The sequence below is a fragment of the Electrona antarctica genome (assembly GCF_951216825.1).
Source record: "Electrona antarctica genome assembly, chromosome: 14".
In the NCBI taxonomy this organism is placed as follows: domain Eukaryota; kingdom Metazoa; phylum Chordata; class Actinopteri; order Myctophiformes; family Myctophidae; genus Electrona; species Electrona antarctica.
Window position 1 is genome coordinate 44,582,762 of NC_136795.1, and position 23,927 is coordinate 44,606,688.

At 44.2% G+C, this 23,927-nt stretch overlaps 1 protein-coding gene across 3 annotated transcripts; it reads right to left on the bottom strand.

The window, feature by feature from the left end:
• Window positions 1–263: 263 nt before the first annotated feature.
• LOC306937731 (uncharacterized protein) lies at window positions 264–13,530 on the bottom strand. Of its 3 annotated transcripts, none has more exons than XM_079521646.1 (3): window positions 13,344–13,530; window positions 8,737–9,735; window positions 264–2,460 (listed from the first exon to the last, which is right to left on the bottom strand). In XM_079521646.1, the coding sequence occupies exons 2-3, from the start codon at window positions 9,334–9,336 to the stop codon at window positions 1,369–1,371; spliced, it is 1,692 nt and encodes a 563-aa protein (XP_079377772.1). In that variant the 5' UTR covers window positions 9,337–9,735; window positions 13,344–13,530; the 3' UTR covers window positions 264–1,368. The 3 variants fall into 3 exon arrangements, with proteins under 3 accessions (XP_079377772.1, XP_079377773.1, XP_079377774.1); XM_079521647.1 differs by lacking the exon at window positions 13,344–13,530 and adding an exon at window positions 10,776–11,233; XM_079521648.1 differs by lacking the exon at window positions 13,344–13,530 and adding an exon at window positions 10,627–10,761.
• Window positions 13,531–23,927: the final 10,397 nt, after the last annotated feature.

Below are 23,927 nucleotides of genomic sequence, written 5' to 3' on the forward strand. Positions count from 1 at the left end.
ACAATCCACTAACAGCATGACACACATAAAACCAGGAGAACAGACATGACACACATAAAACCAGGAGAACAGACATGACACACATAAAACCAGGAGAACAGACATGACACACATAAAACCAGGAGAACAGACATGCCATTAGTTTCTTTAATAATTTCTTTTTTTCCCAGTACAATGATGCTTTTTTTTATTTATTTTTTTGCTTTTTTATGAATTACACGTTATCAATAGAAGATTTGTACACAGTGAGAGATCATTTGACACGGGCGGGAGGGGGGGAAACGGCATTCACTTTTAGCGATGCACCGATACCGACATCCTGGGTTTCATCAACCGAGGCTGAAGTGCTCATTGATTCTGGATACAACAAAGTACTGAGTGTTACCGGCCTAGTGATACTGGAATGGTTCATTTAACTATAGGACTATCATTATTTGCTGCAAAAATAGAAAGGGAATGTGATTTTTATCAAAAAACCAAGCAAAAGAACCGTTTCGTGATACAGTTTCAGCCTCTTCCCCAAGGAATATGCATTCTGCCATAATATTGTCCAGCATAAAACCAGCGTATAGAGTCCATCATTCTCATCACACACACACACTCAGACAAGTACTCAAAAGGTTATACATTCTGAATGTTATGGATACTGAGCTGGTGACTGAGCAAACGGCTTGGCACACAGTGTTGGCAAGTACTCATGAATAAGTACTTTTGTACTTGGTCAGTAAACGTTTGGTACACTGTATTGGTTTTGTTAAGTACAAAAAAGGAAATAAAGTTCAAGAAGTTTGGTCGGCGTTTTATGGTCCTGTGCTCGGTGTCGTCGGCATAACACCGCAAAATAAGTGTTTTCCACGTCTTCGACTATGTGGTTCACCAAAGAAACAAACAAACAACAAAAAACAAGGTATCGGTGCACCTCTATACTCAACATGGTACAGAAAGACCTGTTAAAATGATTATCTACAAACGCCTCGGTAACACAGCCGCACAGTACATGTACACGCACACACACACGCGCACACACACACGCACGCACGCACGCACGCACACACACACACACACACACACAGAGACACTTGCATAAGAGCAAATCAGTCACAGAGTCAACCCTTCCCCGATTACAGAATGCAAAAAAAGAGCACATAAAAGGTATGAAAAGATTTAAGAAAAGGCATAAGGAAAACAAACGAACGGAACATATACTTATATATTTATATTTATATATATTTATATATATATATATAGCATTTATTTAAAAAAAAGAAAGAAAAGAAACAAAAAAAAACAAAAAGAAAGAAAGAGTAATACTTTTTCTCGAGAGGTTAAAGGGTACAGACAGAGTTGGTCATTTTCGTTTACTTTTTTTTAGCTGCTCTCATTGTCCATTGTGCTGCTGCTGTTGCTGCTGGTGCTTCCCGCGTCGGAGCGCTCCCGCTTGTGGATCTGCTCGTGTGCTTTGAGGTGGCCCGACTGGCTGAAAGTCTTCCCGCACTGCGGGCAGGCGAAGGGCCGCTCCCCCGTGTGGATCTGCTGGTGGGCCTTGAGGTGGCCGAGGCGCCCGAAGCTCTTGCCGCACTGGTTGCAGCCGAACGGCCGCACGCCCGAGTGGATCTTCTCGTGAGTCTTAAGCACGCCGGAGTTGCTGAAAGTCTTGCCGCACTGGGAGCAGGTGAAGGGCTTCTCCCCCGTGTGGATCTGCAGGTGGCTGCGGTAGCTGCTCTCCTTGGAGAAGCTCTTGCCGCAGTGCTGGCAGCAGTAGGGCCTCTCGCCCGTGTGGCTCAGCTGGTGGGCTTTCAGCTCCTTGGACTGGCCGAAGCTCTTGCCGCACGTCAGGCAGCAGAAGGGCCGCTCGCCCGTGTGCAGCCGCTGGTGCGAGCGCAGGTCGTCCGCCTTGGTGAAGCCCTTGGGGCAGTGGGCGCACACGTAGGGCTTCTGGCCCGTGTGGATGAGCTGGTGCCGCTTGAGGTTGCCCGCCTGGCCGAAGCTCTTGCCGCACTGCGAGCAGGTGTACGGGCGCTCGCCTGTGTGGATGCGCTGGTGGGTCTTGAGGTTGCCCAGCGTGCTGAAATTCTTCCCGCACAGCGTGCAGGAGAAGGGCTTCTCGCCCTGCATGTTGCGGGGCTTCCGCGACGTCGCCGGGTTTTGGCCCCTCGTGCCGCCGCCCTGACCGCTCCCGGAGGACCGGGCGGGCTGGAGCTCGTACAGGCCCTCTCCCCCAAACTCCGGCTCCAGTTTCACCATGCCGTCGAACATCACGGACGGCATGGCGTTGAGCTTGTTGAGCTCTGAGCGGAGCTCGGCCATGTGGATGGACTCCAGGCCGTTGTGGTGCGGCAGGTGGCTGTGCATCAGGATGGACTCCGGGTACTCCGACTTCAGGGAGCACAGCTCCGTGGCGTAGTAATACTGCAGGTCCGCGTGCTGTTCCGACTTGATGTACTCCAGAGTGTCCGACACCTGAAAACAGGGGGAAATGGACGTAAGATAAGGACCAAACGATACAAATCACAGACGCATATTAACCCATTTAGACCTGAGGACGATTCTACAAATGTCTTCTAAATCCTGACAGTTTTCTTGAAAAACCCATGTTTCTATGTCAAGGACCCCCAAGATTATATGTAATTGGCCGCCGACCCCCATCTGAAAATATGTAGTTCCAGGGACCCCCCCAGTAGCAAAGATTTGAGTTAAAAACGTTCGCTCTGAAAGAATATATATTCAAAGATTTGCACCACATTTTCACGAATTTTCAAAAATAGCAGACCTACAAGTTCATAGCGCGGCACTCGGTGCCACGCTATGGGCTTGTAGATCTGCTATTTTTCAATAGCTAAAGCATAACATAATGGTTAAAACACCAAAAGGGGTTCCCGCCCAAAATGGATTAAGGTCAACAGGTAAGTAGACTGAGCTAACGTTTCTGGTCTAGAGAGGGGCGGGTCGTGGCTGAGATTTGCGCACGCCCCGATTGGATCTCACCGAGCAGTCCTGTGTGTGTCTCATTGCAACGTGCAGATGAACACTGGTCTCTTATGAAGATAAATTACAATCACACTAATAGTCTACCTGCCAGCCCATAAAGCCCCTATTGTGAACCTGGACATTTTGAGTACCCTGAAAGGTTTATATTACAAATTAGCCCAAGGAGTGTTTTTCATGAAAAACCAATGCTTGCAATTGATTCAGAATCATGAAAAGTTTGACCCGTCACATGCTACTTAACTTCTTAAAGGGGCATTCCACTCATTTTCAACATTTTACTATGTCATTAATATACCTTAGAGCCGTTGTGTGGAAATAATAAAAAAAATCCCCCCATTCTGTGTTTCCTAGAACTGGATATCTGAACATTGTTTTTGATACTTACAGTTCTAGGAAACACAGAATGGGGGGACTTTTTTTTATTATTTCCACACAACAGCTCTAAGGTATATTAATGACATAGTAAAATGTTGAAAATGAGTGGAATGCCCCTTTAAACCCCAGGGGGGTACAGGGGGAAAATCCGCAACATCGGGGGCAATGGGGCTCAAGAGGTTTTAAAGCATAATGATTTTTTAAAAAAATGCCTTATAGGATGTTAATGGTACCCCAGCTTATTATGCTATTATGAAAACTGCCCAACATATGCAAGTTAGCGTCCGACAGTTTCTAAATGCTGGGGACCCATACTTAACATTTCTAACATTAAACTTTAGGCTACTCAAAATGCCTGGGTTCACATTCTGGCAAGTGGAGTGGGCAAAACATTTAATGTTGTGCAGGTATTTGCCTAAATAAAAGTACAATGTGGCCATCTAGTGGCGATTGTCACACGGAGTAAAGTTAAATGGATGGAATCCACAGACTATTAAGCCATCAAATAATAATAATAATAAACTTTATTTATAAAGTTGCATTTTATCATACAGAAAAAGCAACCCAGCCTGGGCCGTGGCTCAGCGGTCCAGGCACCTTGGCTGGTAATCCAGTCTGGCAGTGTGCCGCGGGTTTGATTCCCGATCCCGACGGCCTTTACTGCCTTTACCCCATCTCTCTCCCCATTTCCTGTCAGCCTACTGTCTGTCCCTCCATGAAAAATATAAAATAAAGGCGAAAGCCACAAAAAAAAAAACATTTAAAAAAAAAAGAAAAAGCAACCCAAAGTGCTTCACATAAAACAAATAACAAGCAGTGGAATGCCAGAAAACAAAAAAGCAAGTCAACACAAGGGAAAAAAAGGATACAAATTAACAAATATAAATAAATAGCAATAAAAACATTTTTAAATGGTAAGACAATTTGAACACAAACAGAACACTGAATGTGAACACAAGATCAATTGAAACAAATGCCAGAGTATAGCAACATGAATGACAGGTGTGAAATGAGTGGAACTGAATGAACAAAACAGGTTGATGTGTGATGGAGAATTTGACATCTTCCTGTGGGAAGAATAGAGCCAGAACATGTGCTGCTGAGTGGATGACACTTAGGTGAGGGATAGCCTGGGATCGATCAATACCATTTTTGGTTTTCTTCTCTCTTTTTCTTAAGTCAAACTTTCTCTTTATAAGCACAGCAAACAAGTACAAGACAACGTCACGGACCTCTGAGGGTTGTGGCTAAAAGAAAACAGGAAATATGGGTTGTAGTTTTCACAAACCACTTGAACCTGAGCATCCCTATTCCACCCGTTTCGACTGGTATCAATGGACAAGACCGCAGTTATCAGTTATGATCAGTACGATTGTTTCGAGCTAGTATGGGCATGCTCTGCCGACCCAACGGCTCAGTCGGTAGTTCTCCGTGATTATTTCGCTTGATTATCACTGATGTCCTGACGGAGGCGCGCCGTGTCTAGTGGCCTTGAGCTACGTGAGGCACCGCCGAGTGAGGCGCCGTGCCGAGTTACGTCCCGATAGGCAGAGAATAGTATATATTAGTAGCCCCATAGTTTCCATGCGCCGACAATAGTTGGAAATGACACGTCCACCAGGGGGAAACCTTGACCAGGCTATGGTGAGTATGCCAGTATGGCCATACTGGGCCCATAAGATGCATGATAAACGGACATACTGGGCCCATAAGATCGTATGATAACGGTCGAATCGGCTACCTATTCTGGGTATGGAATAATACGCGAGCATTCAGTGTAAATCACAACAAGTCATGCTTGTGATGCGTGATTGTCTGCGAAAGGATTTGGGTGTAGAGGGATATAAGGAGGGGATCAATTAAACTGACCCCAGTCAAGTAAGTACTGTATTATACAGGGTGTCAATTATGGGATTGTACCCCAACAATGACATGACTGGAGTGGAGTAAACTCTCCGGCTATCTATTTTAACCCATTTTGGGGCGGGAACCCCTTTTGGTGTTTTAAGGATTATGTTATACTTAATAACTATTTTTGAAAGATCGTGAAAATGTGGCGCAAATTTGGAATATATATATCCTTTCAGAGCGAACATTTTTAACTCAAATCTTTGCTTCTGGGGTGTCCCTGGAACAACATATTTTGAGATGGGGGGTTGGAGGCCAAATACATATAATTCTAGGGGACATGAAATAGTTTGAGAACCACTGACATAGAAACAAGAGGTTTATCAGAAAACGGTCATGATTTCGAAGACATTTGTAGAATCGTCCTCAGGTTTGCAATGATGAGCAATGATGAGCCTGCACAACTAAGAATTGCACGCACCTTACTTGTAATGCGACGTGACAATAAAGAATGGATTCTGAGAGCTGCACTTCAGAGAGACACAGAAGACTGCTCAGTTAACCCATTCTGACCTGAGATCAGATTCTAAAAATGTCTTCTACATCCTGACAGTTTTCTGAAAAAGCTATGTTTCTATGTCAGTGGTTCTTCGATTTTTCAAAAATAGCAGACCTACAAGCTCGTAGCGCGCCACTCGGTGGCGCGCTATGAGCTTGTAGATCTGCTATTTTTCAATAGCTAAAGCATAACATAATGCCAACACCAAAAGGGGTTCCCGCCCCAAAATGGGTTAACCTAAGGACTACACATGGGATGTTTACCTGCTTTCTGCAGGTGCTACAAGCTAGCGCTACGCCTGTTGCTGTGTGCTCACCTTCCAATTCTCATTCTGAGGTTGCCAGCAATCAGCATCAGCTCTTGTCAGTTAAACAGTATCGTGAAAGTTGATCTAAAAACATGTTTTATGCACAATGTACAAAGAGTCGTTTTAATCTGTGCTGCTGACAGTACGGGGACCCCTTTTGGTGTTTTAAGCATTATGTTATGCTTTAGCTGTTGAAAAACAGCAGATCTACAAGCTCAGAGCTTGTAGGTCTGCTATTTTCGAAAAATCGTGAAAATGTGGCGCAAATCTTTGAATATATATTCTTTCAAAGCGAACATTTTTAGCTCAAAGCCTTGCTTCTGTGGGGTCCCTGGAACTACATATTTTCAGATGGGGGTCAGCGGCCAATTACATATATTTTTGGGCCTTTCTTGACATTGTTGTGTTGACTGTTTGAGAACCACTGACATAGAATTAAGCAATAAGCCACGAGAGGTCTCAGGTTATCGGGTATTTTATAATGGCTGGGAGGTGTAGGCAGATCCGACGCGCAGCGGAGGGTCTTCTACCTCCCAGCCATTGTAAAAAACCCGGTAAGCTGGGGCCTCGAGTGGCTTATTGCTTTTCTAAAACGGTTACAAACATATAGCAATATTAACCTAATAAAACGCGCCACCAGAGCGAGCCACATCACTTCCTTGTTTTGCTCACAAGTAGACTATTTTGACGGGAGAATAGCGCTTGATGTCTTTACGGGGCTGCCTGGAGCCACACATTCACAGTCATATGAGCCGGGCGGTGCTTAGACGCCCGCACGGCATGGGTTCGTAAGGCAATCAAGCGCTCCCCTTCCCCAGTACAGCTACAGAGATGCGGAATCAGCTGCGAATGATATAAAGTGATTGAAGGTGTGGGTTATCGGTGAAATTTACACCGGTCACGTGACGGTAACCAGCCAATCAGAATCAAGTGTTGGGACTAACCGTTTTAGAAACATGGGTTTTTCAGAAAACTGTCAGAATTTAGAAGACATTTTGTAGAATCGTCCTCAGGTCTAAATGGGTCAAGGTTGCCAGAATGATCATCAGCTCTTGTCAGTTAAACAGTTGATCTAAAAACATGTTTTATGCACAATATACAACGAGTCGTTTTAATCGGTGCTGCTGACATCTTAATCAGGCTCCGATTCATTGGCCCTGCAATTACATATTTGGAGTGAAGAATTGGGGTGATGAATGCAAACCTACAGACAGTGTACAAAAGGTACTACTTAATCAGTATAATTTGTTTCATCTGTTGTCTGGGTACCGTGACCATGTTTGCTCACTACTACTACCGCTTGCCTGAAACCTTTAGTCTTGAGCTGATCTTAAGTCAGCTGAGTGTGAGCTGCATTCCTAAAATTTCAAATGTGAGACAGTGCTTGAAATACACCCAGACGACGGTCGGCTGACAACAGAGGGGGGGTTGAGTGTTGGTGTTGGGGTAGCCTCTTGGTGTGTGTGTGTGTGTGTGTGTGTGTATTTTTCGTCTGTACTTTAGGTGGACCTCCCAGTCATCAAGTCACCGGGACGTGTGCTTTTGCCATCACCTGTCTTAGGTCGAGTTTGGGCCCAGAGCGTACAATTGAGTGGGAGAAGGGCTGCTGCGGGCTGGTGGAATTTTCCACACAAGAGGACGAATGATGCGGTTGTTGCGAACACGATGCAGTGACGGCAGTTCATTTGAGCAGTCAACTTTTTCACCGCCGACACCTCCCGCTGCTGTCAGAGTGTCAGCCAATTTGGACTATTCTAGATGTCAGGAATCAGCACAAGGCGAGAGGAATCACACTACACATGTGAAATCCCCAAGATTCCTGTGATACTGTCTGTGCGTACATTCTATTTATGAACTCACAGGCAATATTAAAAAAGGTGCCTCCCTGGACGAATGGCTATTAAATGGCATCGCCAGTCTGCATTCATTCTTTAACAAGAATTGCCGATTAATACAGAGTTCCCGTACGTATTTGTTGCTCTATCATTTCCGAGTGGCAGTGACAGCGTACCGTCTCATCTCGGGCACTTCTAGTCTAGACGCATGCAGAAAAATGTACGTGTTTAAAGGCATCTTGGCAGGCCTTGCCCATGCAAGATGACAAACCGGGAGCTGTAATTATGTCGCTTTCAGGATAACTGGGGACTGGGAACTTTCTGGCTGCCGAGCGAGAGAGGGGAAAAAAACATTGGATTTTATTTTGGAAGTTCAAACCACGTTAATTGCTATATTACACACAGTGTAATTAGGAATGTGTGTCTTCGCATTTAAGACACAGAGTTACAGTCAAGACACATGGACACGTTTCACCAGTTCTGTGACTCAGTGCCTACTGCCTTGCTCAAGGACAGGTTGTTGGGGCCTGGGCATACAGCTGCCCAGGTACAGAAGGACCTGATCATTTGTCTATTGGCTGCCGTCAACAGAACCCGATTTGGGTTCTTGTTGAAATACATGCGTTTAGATCTGGTTTGCCAATGTAACAGCAGAGTAACATTTACGACTGTACATTTGGCAGACCCGTAATCAGAAACCCTGGCTATCCTGCAGCCTAACGTTGCACAATTAGAAACACAGAATGCCGTTAAGTGACTGCAGCTGCAGACAGACGCCACAGAAAGCCCCGCTGCACAGAGCCGCGTGCGAGGTTCATTCATACCTGGGAGATGTAGTCGAACACCAGGCTGGGCTCGTAGTGAGACTTGTAGTCCAGCTCCGTGACGTCAGCGTGGTGGAAGGGACCCAGGTGGTGGTTGCCGTGGTGATGGTGGTTGCCGTGGAGATGCTCGGACTTGATGTAGTCGAGGCCGGTGATCTCCATCTTGATCTGGTCGTGGCACAGCTCGGCGGTGGACAGCGGCTGGATCTCCGACAGGTCCACGGTGCTCCGGATGGGCTCCAGGTCGCCGTCGTCCTCCAGGCCCGGCTCCCTCTTCACGCACGGCAGCATCACCAGCGGCTCGGCGATGTCGGCCGCCAGCGAGCTGAGGGTGGGCGTGGGGCAGTCGGACGACAGCAGGGCCAGGGTGGGAGAGGAGGCGCTGCAGAGGTCGTCATCGTCGTCATCGTCGTCGTCGTCATCGTCATCGTCGTCATCGTCATCGTCATCGTCGTCGTCATCGTCCGAGGAGGAGATTGTGGTGGTGCCGGAGCAGTCGAGCGGCTGGAGGTCGAGGGGCGAGGATGGAGAGCTGCTGCAGTCGGACGCCAGCGGATGCGCCAGGCTGAGGCCCAGACACTCCGCCTCTAGCTCGGTCATGGCAGGCGGGAGCAAGGCGGCGCTGGCTGGCAGTGATGGCGGGGGCAGGAGTTTACCTCCTCCTCCTCCTCCTCCTCTTCTTCCTCCTCCTTCCTCCCAATTTAACACTAGAATTCTCTCTTCCCTCCTTCTCCTACTTGGGGATTGCACGAGCCTTTTTAAGGGCCTCTTCCTTCTCCTGTAACTCCGCTCCTGATCCAATAGTGGGAATGTGGCAGTGTGAACAGTTCTAGTGGTCCTTCTGTGTTCAGAGCGGTCTGGGCTGAGGTTCAGGTCTCCTTGCCTCCTCCTCCTCCTCCTCCTCTGCCTGCTGGGATCTGGTGGAGTCTACCTGATGGCACACCTGGGTGGGCTCGGGGATGATCAAACAGCGGGACGCGATGGGGTCACCAGCCACACCTGAGAAACAGAAAAAGTGAGGAAAGTAGGGGGGGGGGGATGTGGTTATGGAGAGATGGATGGGGGGTGTTGAAAAGACAAAAGTTATAGAAGGAGAGATGTTTCAAAATTATAAAGGTCAGAGAAAACAACATTTCTTGAGAATAGAATTGAGTCACCAACATCCAACCTGTCCTACTGGGTCAATAGGGGGTGCATACTTAGTTTAGACTAGTCATTGGTTAGACATGGGTTACGGTTAGGTTTAGGTGTGCTGCCCCGTGGGAGGTTAGGTTTAGGGTGAGGGTTTGAGATAGGTTGTAGATGTAGGAGTTGTAGATGTAGGACTAATCGACATTAAGACAAGAAGTTTTCATTTCAAGTTATAAATATTAGTATGGCCCAATTCCCTGATTTTCATAATTAACTAAATTATTATAAATGAGTACTGTTAAGGAACTGCATGAGTGTCAGCGGTTGGGCAGTAAGTTAGTTAATCATCCCATATAAACATACTGACAAAAACAAATAGACCGCCCTGCAACAAAATAACCTTCAGTAATATATTATCCATGTACAGTATCCATCCATGTACAGTAATGATTAAAATAAATAACTACAAAGGCCTACAAGCTATCCAAACACAAACAACCAGAAAATTATAATAACAGCATCTTCCCCACTCTTGTGAAAAAAAATCAATTCAAAGTCTAAAAGTATAAATGTGCCATTGCATTTCTCCCTATCGTTACAAAAGCCCCATTGTCCCTGACACAGGGCCTGTCTGTATACGTCTGCATGCATGCACTGCTCAGGAAAAGTTTGCAGGGAGCTTGTTTTAACAGACCATAACGTTTTAAGGGCACCACATGTCTGACAGAACAAATAGATAATAAACACAAACACACACACCTTCAACAGTAAAGTCACCGCAGACGCAACGAACCTTAGAGGGTGTTCTATAATAAACCCTCCCGAATAAGACCTGGGGATTGCGCTCAGTAGTGCATTATAATAAATAATCATAATAAAGCATAAAGTTATGGCTAATGCATGCATACCTGTCGACTATATTAGCCCAGGTAGCAGCCAGCGCCAATAAGTCACCACGCAAAACCATCCGATTTCTCTCTTTTCTGGTTCTGGTGAAACATTTTTCAAAGCTATTAAAAAAAAGAGATGCGTTTGAGCACAACAGGAGGAGGACAGTGCGCTCCAGGTGTTGTTGTGACTCTCTGACAAGTGTGTTTTATTGTTATAATAACGAGCAAATGGAAATGAAAAGGGTAGAGGAGAGAGAGAGCAGGGAAATGCTTGCTCCTGTGGTATACAAAGACAGGGCAAACTGCCATGTCCGTGTAGCTAGCTGTGCTAGCAGCCAGTGGCCATCTTGTTTATCACAGCACTAAACACAACGGTCGGCTCACTGCCTGCTTCCTTCACAACGCGCCAACCACGGCCAAGGAGGCGGCCGGGACGTCACGACGGAGCGTGCTGTGTTCTAGTAGCGGGAGGGCTTTGGTTCAAAGTCTAGACAGAGACTCATTTGCCTTGATTTGAAGACAAAGTTGTCTTTTTTTTTAGTGAGGGGCGCTAATATATTAAAGTCTAACTCATGTTGATTAGGTGATGTAAAACGAACGGTGCCAACACAAACATTAAACGCCATTAACAATAGTTACATGACGTAAATTTTCCCTTCATTGTCAATGGCGTTTACAAAACAAACATTGAACTAAAAACAAACATTAAACATGTATATAGGAAATCACACCTGTGTGAAGTGAGGGGCGCTAATATATTAAAGTCTAACTCATGTTTCTATGATTAGGTGATATAAAACAAACGGTGACAAAACAAACATTAAATTCTCTTTATTGTTAATGGCATTTAATGTTTGTGTTTAAGGGACAAGATTACGTACATTTTCCCTTAATTGTCAATGGCGTTTTTAAAACAAACATTGCACTAAAAACAAACATTAAACCTGTATATAGGAGGGGCTAAAAACAGTACAGTGGTACGATTTTAAAATTGTACCCTATAGGGGCTTGTTTACATTGTGGTCCTGGTCATCAAGTGTGTGTGTGTGTGTGTGTGTGTGTGTGTGTGTGTGTGTGTGTGTGTGTGTGTGTGTGTGTGTGTGTGTGTGTGTGTGTATGTATATATATATATATATATATATACACACCAAGCAATCTTCGTTCCTACTCTCACCTATGGTCATGAAGTGTGGGTCATGACCGAAAGAATAAGGTCGCGAATACAAGCGGCCAAAATGAGTTTTCTTCGACGGGTGGCTGGCTTCTCCCTTAGAGATAGGGTGAGAAGTTCAGTCACACGAGAGAGACTCGGAGTAGAACCGCTGCTCCTTCGCCTGGAACGGAGCCAGCTTAGGTGGTTCGGGCATCTGGTTAGGATGCCCGAACCTAGGGAGGTCCTCGAGGCACGTCCCACTGGGAGGAGACCCCGGTGCAGACCAAGGGCCGATTCATACTCCTATTTTACCGCTGTAGTGCCGAAATGATTTCGGCTCGTCAGAAATTTTCAGTAGCACCCAAGAGCCGACCTTAGTAGCACCCCCGAACCTCAAATTACGTCACATTGTAGGCTCTACAGAGCCGAACCGACTTTTATAGTATGAATCGCGCCCAAGGCACAGTTGGAGGAAACACATCGACTCACTGGCCTTGGAACGTCTCGGGATCCCACAGGAGGAAGTCACTAATGTTGCTCTGGAGAGGGAAGTCTGGAGCTCTCTGGTGGAGCTGTTCCCCCGCGACCCAACTACGGATAAGCGGTTGAAGATGGATGGATGGATGAATATATATATATATATATATATATTATTATGACTATATTTGACAATAATTGTTGTCAAAATAAAAAAAGCATTGCATCAAAATGGTTAACCTTTCTTAATCCTAGAAATGGCTTCCGCTTAATGTCATTAACCGTCCCATTTTAATTATCTACAAGCTCTACGGAAATAACTAAATTTGGAGAGAGAAAAAACTTTTTTCTTCAACATTGTTGAAGAATCTTAGATTTTTTTGAATTTGATTAAATGTCCATATCAAGGCTAACGACAGTCTAGCAAAGCAAAAACACTAACTTCCGCTTGCTTGTGACGTCACGGAGTCATCCCTGGCATGCTTGCTGGCAATCTCTCGACTGGCTGGCTGAGCTAACGCTGCTAGCCTTAGCATGGAGGCTAGCAGCTAGCAGCAGCTCAGTGGCATGCAGAGAGCGAGAGAGAGAGAGGAGGAGAGAGAAAGTGAGAGTGAAGAAGAAAAGTAGCCTCTTCTTCTTCTACCTGCGTCGCGCGCACTGTCCGTGCACGAGGCGAGCAGTACAGTACAGTGATGCTGCTGCTGTGCTGCTGACAACACAACGTCCAGAGAGCAGACAAAAGAGACAAAACACGCACGAAAAGTGTGTCAAATGTGTATGATGGAAGTGAAGCGTGCCGTGCAGTGTGCACTGCAGCGAGCGATGCACATTCACATACAGGAAGGGGAAAAAAAGAAGCAGGAACCCGCGGGGCTGCAGACAGACAGACATCACACACACACAGACAGACAGTGACACAGACGGACAGACAGATCGATAAATCACGACGGTTATACCTGCGCTCCTAACGGTGGTCTTGGGGGTTGGGGAGGGAGGGAAGGAAGGGGGGGCTCGGCTCGGTTCGGTGTCTGTCGCCGCTTCTATTATCGCCACAGTTGGCCGACTTCAAACTCCACCGGACCCGCCACGTCCGCCACGCAACCCGCTGCCTGCCTGCCTCTCTCTCTCTCTCTCTCTCTCTCCTCCTCTCCCCTCCTTCTTTCTATCATTGACTCATTCCGTTTTCACTCACTCCCTCCCTCTCTCTCTGCTGCTGCCTGTCTGTAATGTATGTGTATAGTGTTGTACTCTACAGTACACACATCACCGTATACTAGGCAGTGTGCGTGCGTGCGTGCGTGTGTGTGTGCGCGCGCGCCCTAGTAGTCTATGGTTGTCTGGTACAGCACAGACAGCATCACTAATCATTTGTAACACCATCCATCCTCTTTATAAGTGTGTGTGTGTGTGTGTGTGTGTGTGTGTGTGTGTGTGCGCGCGTGCGTGTGTGAGAGTGAGAGTGAGTGCGTGTGATGCTCTGATTCACATCACTGAAGTCAGTTGTAACACCAGACAGCACCATTCTCAATGTTTGGTATTGTTACAGAGCCGGCCCCCCTGCGGAGCCCCCCCCCTTTGCTGTGTTTAACAAAAGCAGCAGGGGGTCAGTGCGGTCAAGAAGCAATTAGGCATTCATCATCGTAATAATAGACCGCACTACGACTAATTAAACTGTAATAATCTGAATTTTGATTGACTCTCTGCTGCTGTCAGGTGCATTGTATTTGATGTGTGTTCTTCTGGAGGTATAGTATTAGGTCTGTGCCTGTGTGTGGTCACATCACATACGATAGTGAGACTATGACCTGTTCTAGTCTCTGCCATGTTATTAACCCATTTAGATCTAAGGCCGATTCTACAAAATGTAGAATCCCCCCCCCCCCCCCCCCCCCCCAGAAGGAAAGATTTGAGTTAAAAATGTTCGCTCTGAAAGAATATATATTCAAAGATTTGCGCCACGTTTTCACGACTTTTCAAAAATAGCAGATCTACAAGCTTGTAGATCTGCTATTTTTCAATAGCTAAAGTATAGCATAATGCTTGAAACACCAAAAGGGGTTCCCGTCCAGAACGGATTAAGGTAATTAGGCTATAATGGCCGTGGGCTGTGAATAGCCCACTTGTGTTACGATAATGGGATTGTGTTCAAACGCCATTCCGCTTTTTATGTGCTAAGCCACTGTGGAATTGTGTCATTATATAGTCATACAAGTCGCAAAATATTTTTGGACTGACTTCCACCTGCTATCTAGTTTTACACGTCGACATTTTGTCCCAGTTACCAAACCCAAACGTCTTTGCAATTGAAGAGGTGCAACTATTCTGCTATATTATATAACTGTTTTATGAATAAAAGTGAAAAAGTGAGTATGTTGATACCATATGACGTACACCATACATGGGCAACTGGCGGCCCGGGGGCCACATGCGTCCCCCACCATCACTTAATGTGGCCCTCAGGTTAATATCAGAATACTGACATTTTATTGATTTGAAAACATGACCCGCTTTAATTTCTTCTGTCTATTTTTGCTAAAACAGTAATATGCAATGTGGCCCCCTGGAGTGAGTCTGGAAATATAGTGGCCCTCTCCATTGTCAAAGTTGCCCACGCCTGACGTATACAATATTGGGCTGCTTGTATTTATTGGGCTGCTTGTATTTTGTCTCCATGCTCTTATATTGAGACATTTAGATTGTGTCAAAGGTCACAGTCTCACCTATAGACACAGGATCTGACATGAATTTTGACCTGATGGTCAAGATTCAGTTCATCCCCTGAGCAATGAAGCAGGCATGCAGGCTCTATTAGCTCAATGGTAAAACAAGTCAGCACTTGCGCAGGAAACTATAGGTTCAAATCTGTGGTAGAAGAGGAAAGTTATAGTGCAGCTTTAATGTAGAAGTTGGTATTTTATTCAGTGCTAGCAGGAACAGTAATCTTAAAGCAGGGGTTTTCAACCAGTGGTCCTTGAGGGGGTTCCAGGTACGTGGTCCCCAGCTAAATGATGGAGAGTTGGTAACCAAATGGCCCCTTATAGATCTTTAACTCTTGAGAGCGTAACATTTCAAGAGTAAAATTATTGTTAAAACATCTGCATTACTTCATTTACAAGAAATCTACACAATTAGAGAATGTAGAAGAATTGTTGTCTCTCCTATGCTATACCAACATCTTCAACAAACAAAATCTTATCCAACGACAACAAAATATTCTTTAGTTGTGTTGGGTCTGAGAGGCTAAATGTCATCAAATGGTGGTCCGTGGCTCAAATACCAAATAAATAATGGTCCTTGATATGAAAAGCGTTGAAAACCACTGTTATGAAGGAAGGGGAAAAGTTGCACGCTCCGGCATCTGATGTTTCGGCCCTTAGGCCTTACTTGGAATCAACCAAAAAATGTCTTGATTCTGAGAAAGGCCTCAGAGCCTTCCTCAGAATTGTAGTCCGTGCTGCCAGAAACCTGTCAACAAAGTGAATCCAAAATCAAATGGCTTTTCTTCTATATGTGACCGCAGCTGTCCCCGTTCTCCATATGGACGTGGTGTCATTACAATAGAGATTTATGAAGTGAGAGGTGATACATAACTGTCATTTGCTGCTTTCGGACAGTTTAGGAGGACAACTGTGGGTGCGTTACATAATCTTGATTGGATTTTTTTGTATTGACAAAACAAATCAAACTAGAAAAAGTGCCCCTCGGGGCAAAGGTCTCCACCAAGCCAGGTCAGGTTGTGGCCTCTTGGTGGCGCTATAATAGACCAATGTGAAAAGGGTGCCATTTCTTCATACGCCTTTGATGGCAATTGGATGATTTGAGGCATTTTGTTCCAAAAATGTGTTTTGCAAAAATCAACCTGTTGGTGGCGCTATAACAGGCCAATGTGAAAAGGGTGGGATATATTCCTCAGCCTAGTAAGAAAATGTGTGAAAGATTTCACGTAAATTGCATGCTGCGTTCATGATTTGAGGCTTTTGTTCAAAACGGGGCAATCTTGCAAACTGTGAAAGCCAATTATAGCCAATTAGGATGGAATATGAAATATCGGACAGATCCGACTTGAGCACATGACCATAGAGATACTGTGTAACAATTTGTGAGATTTTTGGACAGAATCTGGAGGAGTAATATAAAAAAATGTGTTTTACAAAAGTCGGCCTCCTGGTGGCGCTATAAAAGGCAGATGCAGAAAATGCAGGTCAAAGGTTTGTCCTTGGCCTATAGGGAGTGTGCATGCAACGTTTCACGGAGATCGGTGCAGTTTTAGGTAAAACATGTGAAAAGCTGCCTCATGGTGGTGCTATAACAGGCCGTTCTGGAAAATGTGGGGCAGAGGTTCATCGTCAACATCCAGGGAGTGTGTGTGCAAAGTTTGGCATCGACCGGGTTAGCGGTGCCGGAGATTAGCTGGTAACAGACGGACGGACATACGGACGGAGTGCAAAACATACTCTCTCCCCATGCCTTCGGCCTGGTGGAGACAATTAATAATAAATAGTTACACCATCCCGGTGGCTCACCTGGTACATCACTTACTGTACCTCCTTGCCACTGCCAACACGCGTGTTCTGGGCCGATGTATCATGTGGGGCCCTTTGCTGCTCATCTTCACCCCCATCTCTCTATCCATTTTCTCTCTCTCTGCTGTTGCTATCGGGTGGAGGTTTGAAAATGCCCAGAAAAATAACTAAATAAAAAATAATACAGCACAATTTAAAAGCCATAATTATGTTCTTCCAACTAAGACAATTTCAAAAGGGAAAGTCAACTTAAATAATAAACAATAAAATCAATATGGAAAAATATGGAGCCTGCTATAACTCAACTAAATAGTTATGGCCTGGGCCATGGCTCAGTGGTCCAGGCAACTTTGCTGGTAATCCAGTCTGGCAGTGTGCCGCGGGTTCGACTCCCGATCCTGACGGCCTTTATTGCATGTATTCCCCCCATCTCTCTCCCCATTTCCTGTCAGCCTACTGTCTGTCCCTCCATAAAAATATAAAATAAAGGCGAAAGCCACAAAAAAAAACATTAAATAGTTATGGTTTATAGAAATATAATTAGGTAACAGGTGCTATTCAGCCAAGTCTTTATGGAGTTGAAGTTAACATTAGAGATAATCAACATGATGCTTGCAGGTAACCCGTTCCACAAAACTGCTGCAAAATATAAAAATGTCGGGTTCATAGTTAAATAATAATAATCACGTCATATTCAGAAGCTGTTCCAGGGTCGTACTGGCTAAAACTAAACGTGCAAGTCAGGCCCATAGCCTAGAGCAGTTGTTCCCGAACGGTGTGCCAAGGCACACTGGTGTTCCGTGAGACAAGTCCAAAAAAAGTGTGCTTTGGGATTTTGTAGATATGCCGTTCACGGAGCACGGCACTCGCACGCAGCTAAGTATAACTGAGGCGAAACTCTCAACTTTGAACCAAGTGGATTCATCAGGATTTCCTTTTGGTCAGAGACAGAGGGAAGACCACCAATGTGGTCAAGACCGAGACCAGTCTTGAGTACTACGGCCGTATCCGTATTGACTGAAAATGTTAATCTTACGGTTACAGCTACTCTATATATAAGCGTTACGATCTTAGAATAATAAATGGCAAAATGTCAGTGTGCAGTGAAAAGGAATGGCCGCACATAAAAGACTGTGCATGCTCGGTTCAAAGGAGTATGTACCAGGCAGGCTTTTAGAATAGAATAACATAATGCCACAAGATAACATAGAAACCAGACATGGGAAGTTGTTAACATTTATTGGTTTTATTTGACTAACATTTAAAGTACCCAGTCTCAACTTCTAAAACAGGTAAGAAAAAAAACAAACGAAACAAAAAAAACATCACCATTGCCTACATAATAATCATATTTTCATGACAGTTTTAACGTGGCATGAATGACATTCAGACTGCACTCATGTTCTCAACATGGGGCGGCGGCACAAAGGGAAGGAGACTCATGGCTGGACACCATTCCTATTTGAGATAGTCCATTCCGGACATGCAACTATACTGAGGGAGTAAACAAAATAATTCCACCGTGAGAAGAGTGGCTCACACTTGCAGGAGCTCGTCCATTCGTCACGGTGCTTCTGGTGTAAGCGTTTGGCAATAAACTAACCATCAACGTGACTTCTGTTAGAAAAGGGTCAAAGGTTAAAACGTTAAAAAATATATATATTTCTTTTTTTTTTATTATTATTATTTTACTATGGGACTCATAGATCCAGAAAGTACTTCTACAGTGTATTTTCTGTAATGGACTGACTGGAAAGTAGAATGGATGGACCCAGCCTTGATCCGAGATTCAGAGGTCCAGAGAGACTGAGACACAAAACTAGGCCCTTAGAATTTGGCAGGTCTAGCTTAGTTTTAAATTACAAAAAGGGCATATTTCAGAAAAATAAAATTAATAATAAAAAAAATAAAAGAAGAAAAATGACTTTAGGAAAATTAATTTCACCAGTAACTGGAGTAGAAATAAATACAAAATAATTCTGTATTTGAATATAATCATCATGATTCATTAAACACGGTTCACTGTGTCAGTAGGAAAAAAAAACTGTTGCATATCCCTTTAATTCCCTCATTCGTAATTTTCACAAGGTGAGACAGATCATCCCTATTCTGATCATTTCGAAGCCAACCTCTGACTGAGGAGGCTGGAGTCGCCATTTCACGTACATACTCTGGGAACCACAACCACTTTTCAGGAAAAAATAAAATAAAAACATAATCATGGAAATCTTGATGTGTAGTCGGGTGATGTTTGAACCACTGAAGCTTCGTCGGGTTCACATGCTTTATGATTCATTCCGTGACCGTTTTTTTCTTCAACGTCCTCCTGGTGAGTGCATGAATAGAAAAGCACCTGGTTTAATTCAATACAGATTCAGCAGGATTAAGGAGCACACTCCACTCCGCCCTCTTTTCTCCCTTCCGCTACACTTTCAGTGGATGTAAAGGAACATCGTTTTCATATACATATGATATGTTTCTCCAGTGTAGTGTTTGTCTGTATAACTTCACTGACTACTCATGGCTCTGTTCCAACTTAACAATCGTCATTTCCCTTTTTTCTCTACTTCACTTGAAGGAAGAATCTTTTCTTAATTTCACACAACGTGCTAAGTAATTAAGGCTCGATTACACAAAAACGTAAACATGTAAACAATATTGGCTCTGTTAGTCATCTGTAACAATTGGTTATTGTTGCTACGACGCTGGATCCCTTTCCTTACCGATATATAAATAGTCTAGTGTCCCACTAAACTACTCGTTTCATTCTGGTGACTGTACGATTCTCGCCAAGTGCTTTTCTCTTCATTATGGCTTTTTTTTTATTGAGGACTTGACAACAGGTAACATACACTGCTGTGGTTCACGGGGGAGTAATCTGCTCATGTTTTGAAATTCGACTGAATGTCCTTTGCATGCCGTATTATAGCCCATTCATTTTGTTGTCTGACTGTGTTCCAACAGTCAGACCGTTTGGGCCTTTTGAAACCAGTTAAAAAACACATGCTTTTGAAATATGATTTCTTTCCTTGTCACTTGTGTAATAATATATAAGCCAAGACCCGCCTGTCCAAAGAAAAAAAAAAAAGAAGAGAGAAAAAAACCTCTACATGTCAGGTAGTCTAATAACAAGTACTTAAAAACTATTGAGGTAATGAGGTCTGTGTGTCACATATAGGAACCGTTTAAAAAAAACGACAACATGAGGTATAGTGTGGATTGGTAGAGTTGACAGAGTGACGGAAAGTGCAATACATTGGAGTAAAGACACAGTCAGTATAATACAGTACTAAAAAAAGGAACCAAAGAAAAAAGCAGGTTCACACTTGGCATTTTGCAGAAAAGCGGTTGGGTAATTCACATATAATGCAAAGCAGAGACTGAAGCGGAATACATTTTATAGTTGCTGCAGTCGGAGCAGGGTAAAGCGCTCAGGCGGCTGAATGTTGGGGTTTTGAAGCATCATCGGTGAACGAAACCAGACACTGCCAGGATATGCTGTGTGCGTTTATTTTAAGGCATCTTGAGGATGATAATCTGGTGTGTAACATGTTGAATCAACAAATGTTAAGGTTTTTCTGTTTTTCGTAGTTTTCCCAGATTGTCTTGATCGTGTGTAAAGAAGTCTCAGATGTAGAGCAGCCCTGGTTTGGCTTACTACCGTGCAGGATGGTCATGGTACTCTTGAATTAAATGGATATATTTTCTCGCCAAAGGCGGTGTGTGCGCACATGTGTGTGTGTGTGCACACATTTACTGTATGGAGCCAACATTGTGCGTCTCAGAACGCCCCCCCCCCCCCCCCCCACCTAATACAATCCATCATGGCTCTAATGCCCCGTGAAAGAGCCGATTTACAAGCTCGCAACGTGCCGCAGTGCGACGCGTTGTGGCAAGTATAAAAGCGGTGCGCAGTAAGTCTGCGAGTGCTTTCTCACGGTCTACAATGTTGAATAAGAGGCTAAAATGTTATCATGCAACAAACATCTACAGCCAGGAAGCAGAGATTCATCTAATATTGCTTGGCGACAAAGTTCAGTTCCAGTAAGGGACACATGGAATCACTGGACCCTACAGAGAGAGAGAAATGAGTTCCACAACTCTTAAAAAAAAAGTTCTAGAACATTCCATTACGAAGACGTTCTGCCTTTCACAGTAACCAGCAACCTAATCAGAGATAACAGCCGATTGTGCATGCTGAAGCATTGTAGGAGCAATATGAGCATTTCAATACAAGTCAAGATGTCTGTTATCCCATCTATCTAAAATGTTACCTATCCATCCCACCCTTCTTTTCCCCCCAAAAGTCATAGAAAAATGATGCCAAAAGTTATTTACAAAAAATACAAGTCACCTCCGACTCAGGCAATAAAACATACAAAATACTGACATTTAAAGAGAGCGCGCAAAAAAAGCTAGCTTCACCAACGCGTGAATGCAAACGCTGCGCGAGAAGGTGACGCAACATCTGCCCGTTGCCCCGAAATTAATTTCCTTTTTTGTTTTCATTAAAAAGGTAATTACAGGCATATGCAAATTTTGTATTGAAGAGGTGCGGCGGTGCCTGTACCGAAAGCCAGTGATTTTTCTCGAGAATAAAGAGCACTTATTGTCTTCTAGAGACGGCGGAGCTTGTCCAGTCAGTGTCCACTCCAGTCCAGGAGGTGACCCTAATTGGGTTTAATTCTAGCTGTCTAATCAGGGGGCCCGTGTGTAGACCTTAATAGACATCAGGTGAATGCAACATACTGGCATTAAGAGAACATATTCAGTAATCTATTGGCCCACAGAGGAGACCAGAGGATAAAAGAACCACTGGTTTAGAGGTGGCACAGCTACTTCCCAATAGAAAGTAGAGGTGCAGTTCAACGTGCCAATTAAGTCTTCTAAAAGAAACTGAATGATTCCACGCGGCCGTATCCAGTTCCTTGGTAACCCGAACGTGGAATTAAAAAAATCTGAATCAACTGGTTCACCGGGCTAAAACCACATCGATGACACTTTACGGGAGGACGTGCCACAGCACCGACCACAATTACAATCAACAACTAAGTTCTCTTGCATCGCACAAGATCAGGGCTACCACGACAAACTCAAATTCCTGACAGCAACTTCATCATTATATTAATATAGCTAAATTACTTCATAGAAACAAGAGAAGAGACCGTCGCTACGCCTGCCCAAGGTGTATGGTAGAATAGATTGCACACTATACATTTGGCAGGTGTTAATGTCACGGTCAGTCACGCAGTGAACCGTCACTATTGCAGCTGGGGGATGACGGCTTGGTAGTGCTGATAGGAGCCCAGCTAAGATTGAGAAGAGATTTGAGTTGAGGTTTACGATTTCAAAGGTAGCGCCTACCTACAGCATAACATGTAAGGAATTGACTGAAAAAGACGGCAAGACGAGACGATGGTGAGCTCCAATTTTGGGCATGTCATCATAATCAGGCGAACATTAACAGGAAGGGGAGGGGCCAAAATAAACAGATCTACAAGCGTACGACATGACACGTTGTGACCTTGTAGGTCGTCCATTTCTGCCCGCCGATAGTTGTCCGATGTGCTTGGAGGGCAGAGAAATGCCAATTGTATAAATCACGTGCAATGTTCTGTTGTTTTTAACTACCGTGTGTTGTTGTTTCCCAAAACCACGTGCTGCAATGTACCCAAAAGGACCGTGTGTAAGCAACCATAAGTAATACAATGGTAATATCTGACCTGAACGCAACCAAGAACCACAGCTACAAAAGCTTTTAGGCAGTGAAGAAAGTACTAATTTGCAACCCAAGGTGTAATGTAGGCAAATCGTCTGTTGACTAATGAGAGTGAGGGCATTCCCTTAATCACATAAATCACTAGAATAGGGAGATCCAATTGAAAAGCGGTTAACGATTAATTACTAGCACACTATGTCCCCTTGAGCAAGGCACTAACTCTGCTCCAGCCAGTGTTGATTTTGTCGACTAATACTAGGACAAAAAAGACAGACAGACAGACAGACAGAGACAGACAGACAGACAGACCAGGAGACAGGATAAAAGATGAACTTTGGGCCTTAATGATTAATCCTAGATGGTCTATTTTCAGCAACGGCATCAAGGCCTGCCAAAATACATTTTAGTCGACTAAATCAACTGTAGATTTAGTCGACTAAAATCTTATGACATTTAGTCGACTAAAACTAGACTAACACTAAAACATTCCAGGTGACTAAAACTAAATGAAAACTATTCAAGAGACTTATGACTAAAACTAAAATCTGCTGTCAATATCAACACTGGCTCCAGCGTAGCAGCAGTAGCAGCTCATGGCTTCTACACCAGGTGGGAACTATATGATGCTGAATAATAACCGGCATGTTCAGCGAAAAGCCTTTTACTGGATGAATAAATGTTAGCAAATTATCCACATTGATTTTCTATTTCTTTTTTCCCCCCCTTCTTCTGCCCCAGTTATAAATCCCGAGCTACACTGACTCAAAACGTTGCCGGTCGGTGTATTATTATTGACTTAAAGAAACACCATCAATATTTGGAGAGCGGATAGCAGAGCGTGCCACGGTAATGCTGTCAACACACAGCAGGAGTTCATATACACGCTATGCGTCTGGCCTTCACAAAAGCTCTTCGGGTATTTTAAAGAAAACAACGTTTGGGGAAATTGTCTTCCCTTTGGTCGTCTGTTTTTCTTGTTTCTTTGTGGTTATTTATGAGTTTCACACCATTTTCATTATCCGTTGCATTAGTTCACAAATACGAGGGTAATAATAGGGTATCATTGATACATAATATCAACCACTAAACTAAGGAATACAACAATGCCAATGTTGTATTTGTTAGTGATACCCTTCCCCCAAGTGAGGTTTTCTATGAGAACAGCCGGGTTGACATGGAAAACACTAATGTAGATGGGCAATTCTACCATCAATTGCATTATTGTCCTTTTGTTTCGCAAAAAAATTACTTTATCTGGAGACTTTTGTAAAGCCAGACCCTGAAACGTTCAGTTTGGA

What these genes read in the sequence shown, in the direction of transcription:
- LOC306937731 (XM_079521646.1), bottom strand. Translation starts at nt 9,336, where the DNA reads ATGACCGAGCTAGAGGCGGAGTGTCTGGGCCTCAGCCTGGCGCATCCG. An exon ending in TGTTCGACTACATCTCCCAG is followed by an intron (nt 2,461 to 8,736) that starts GTATGAATGAAC and finishes CCCTGTTTTCAG; the next exon opens with GTGTCGGACACTCTGGAGTA.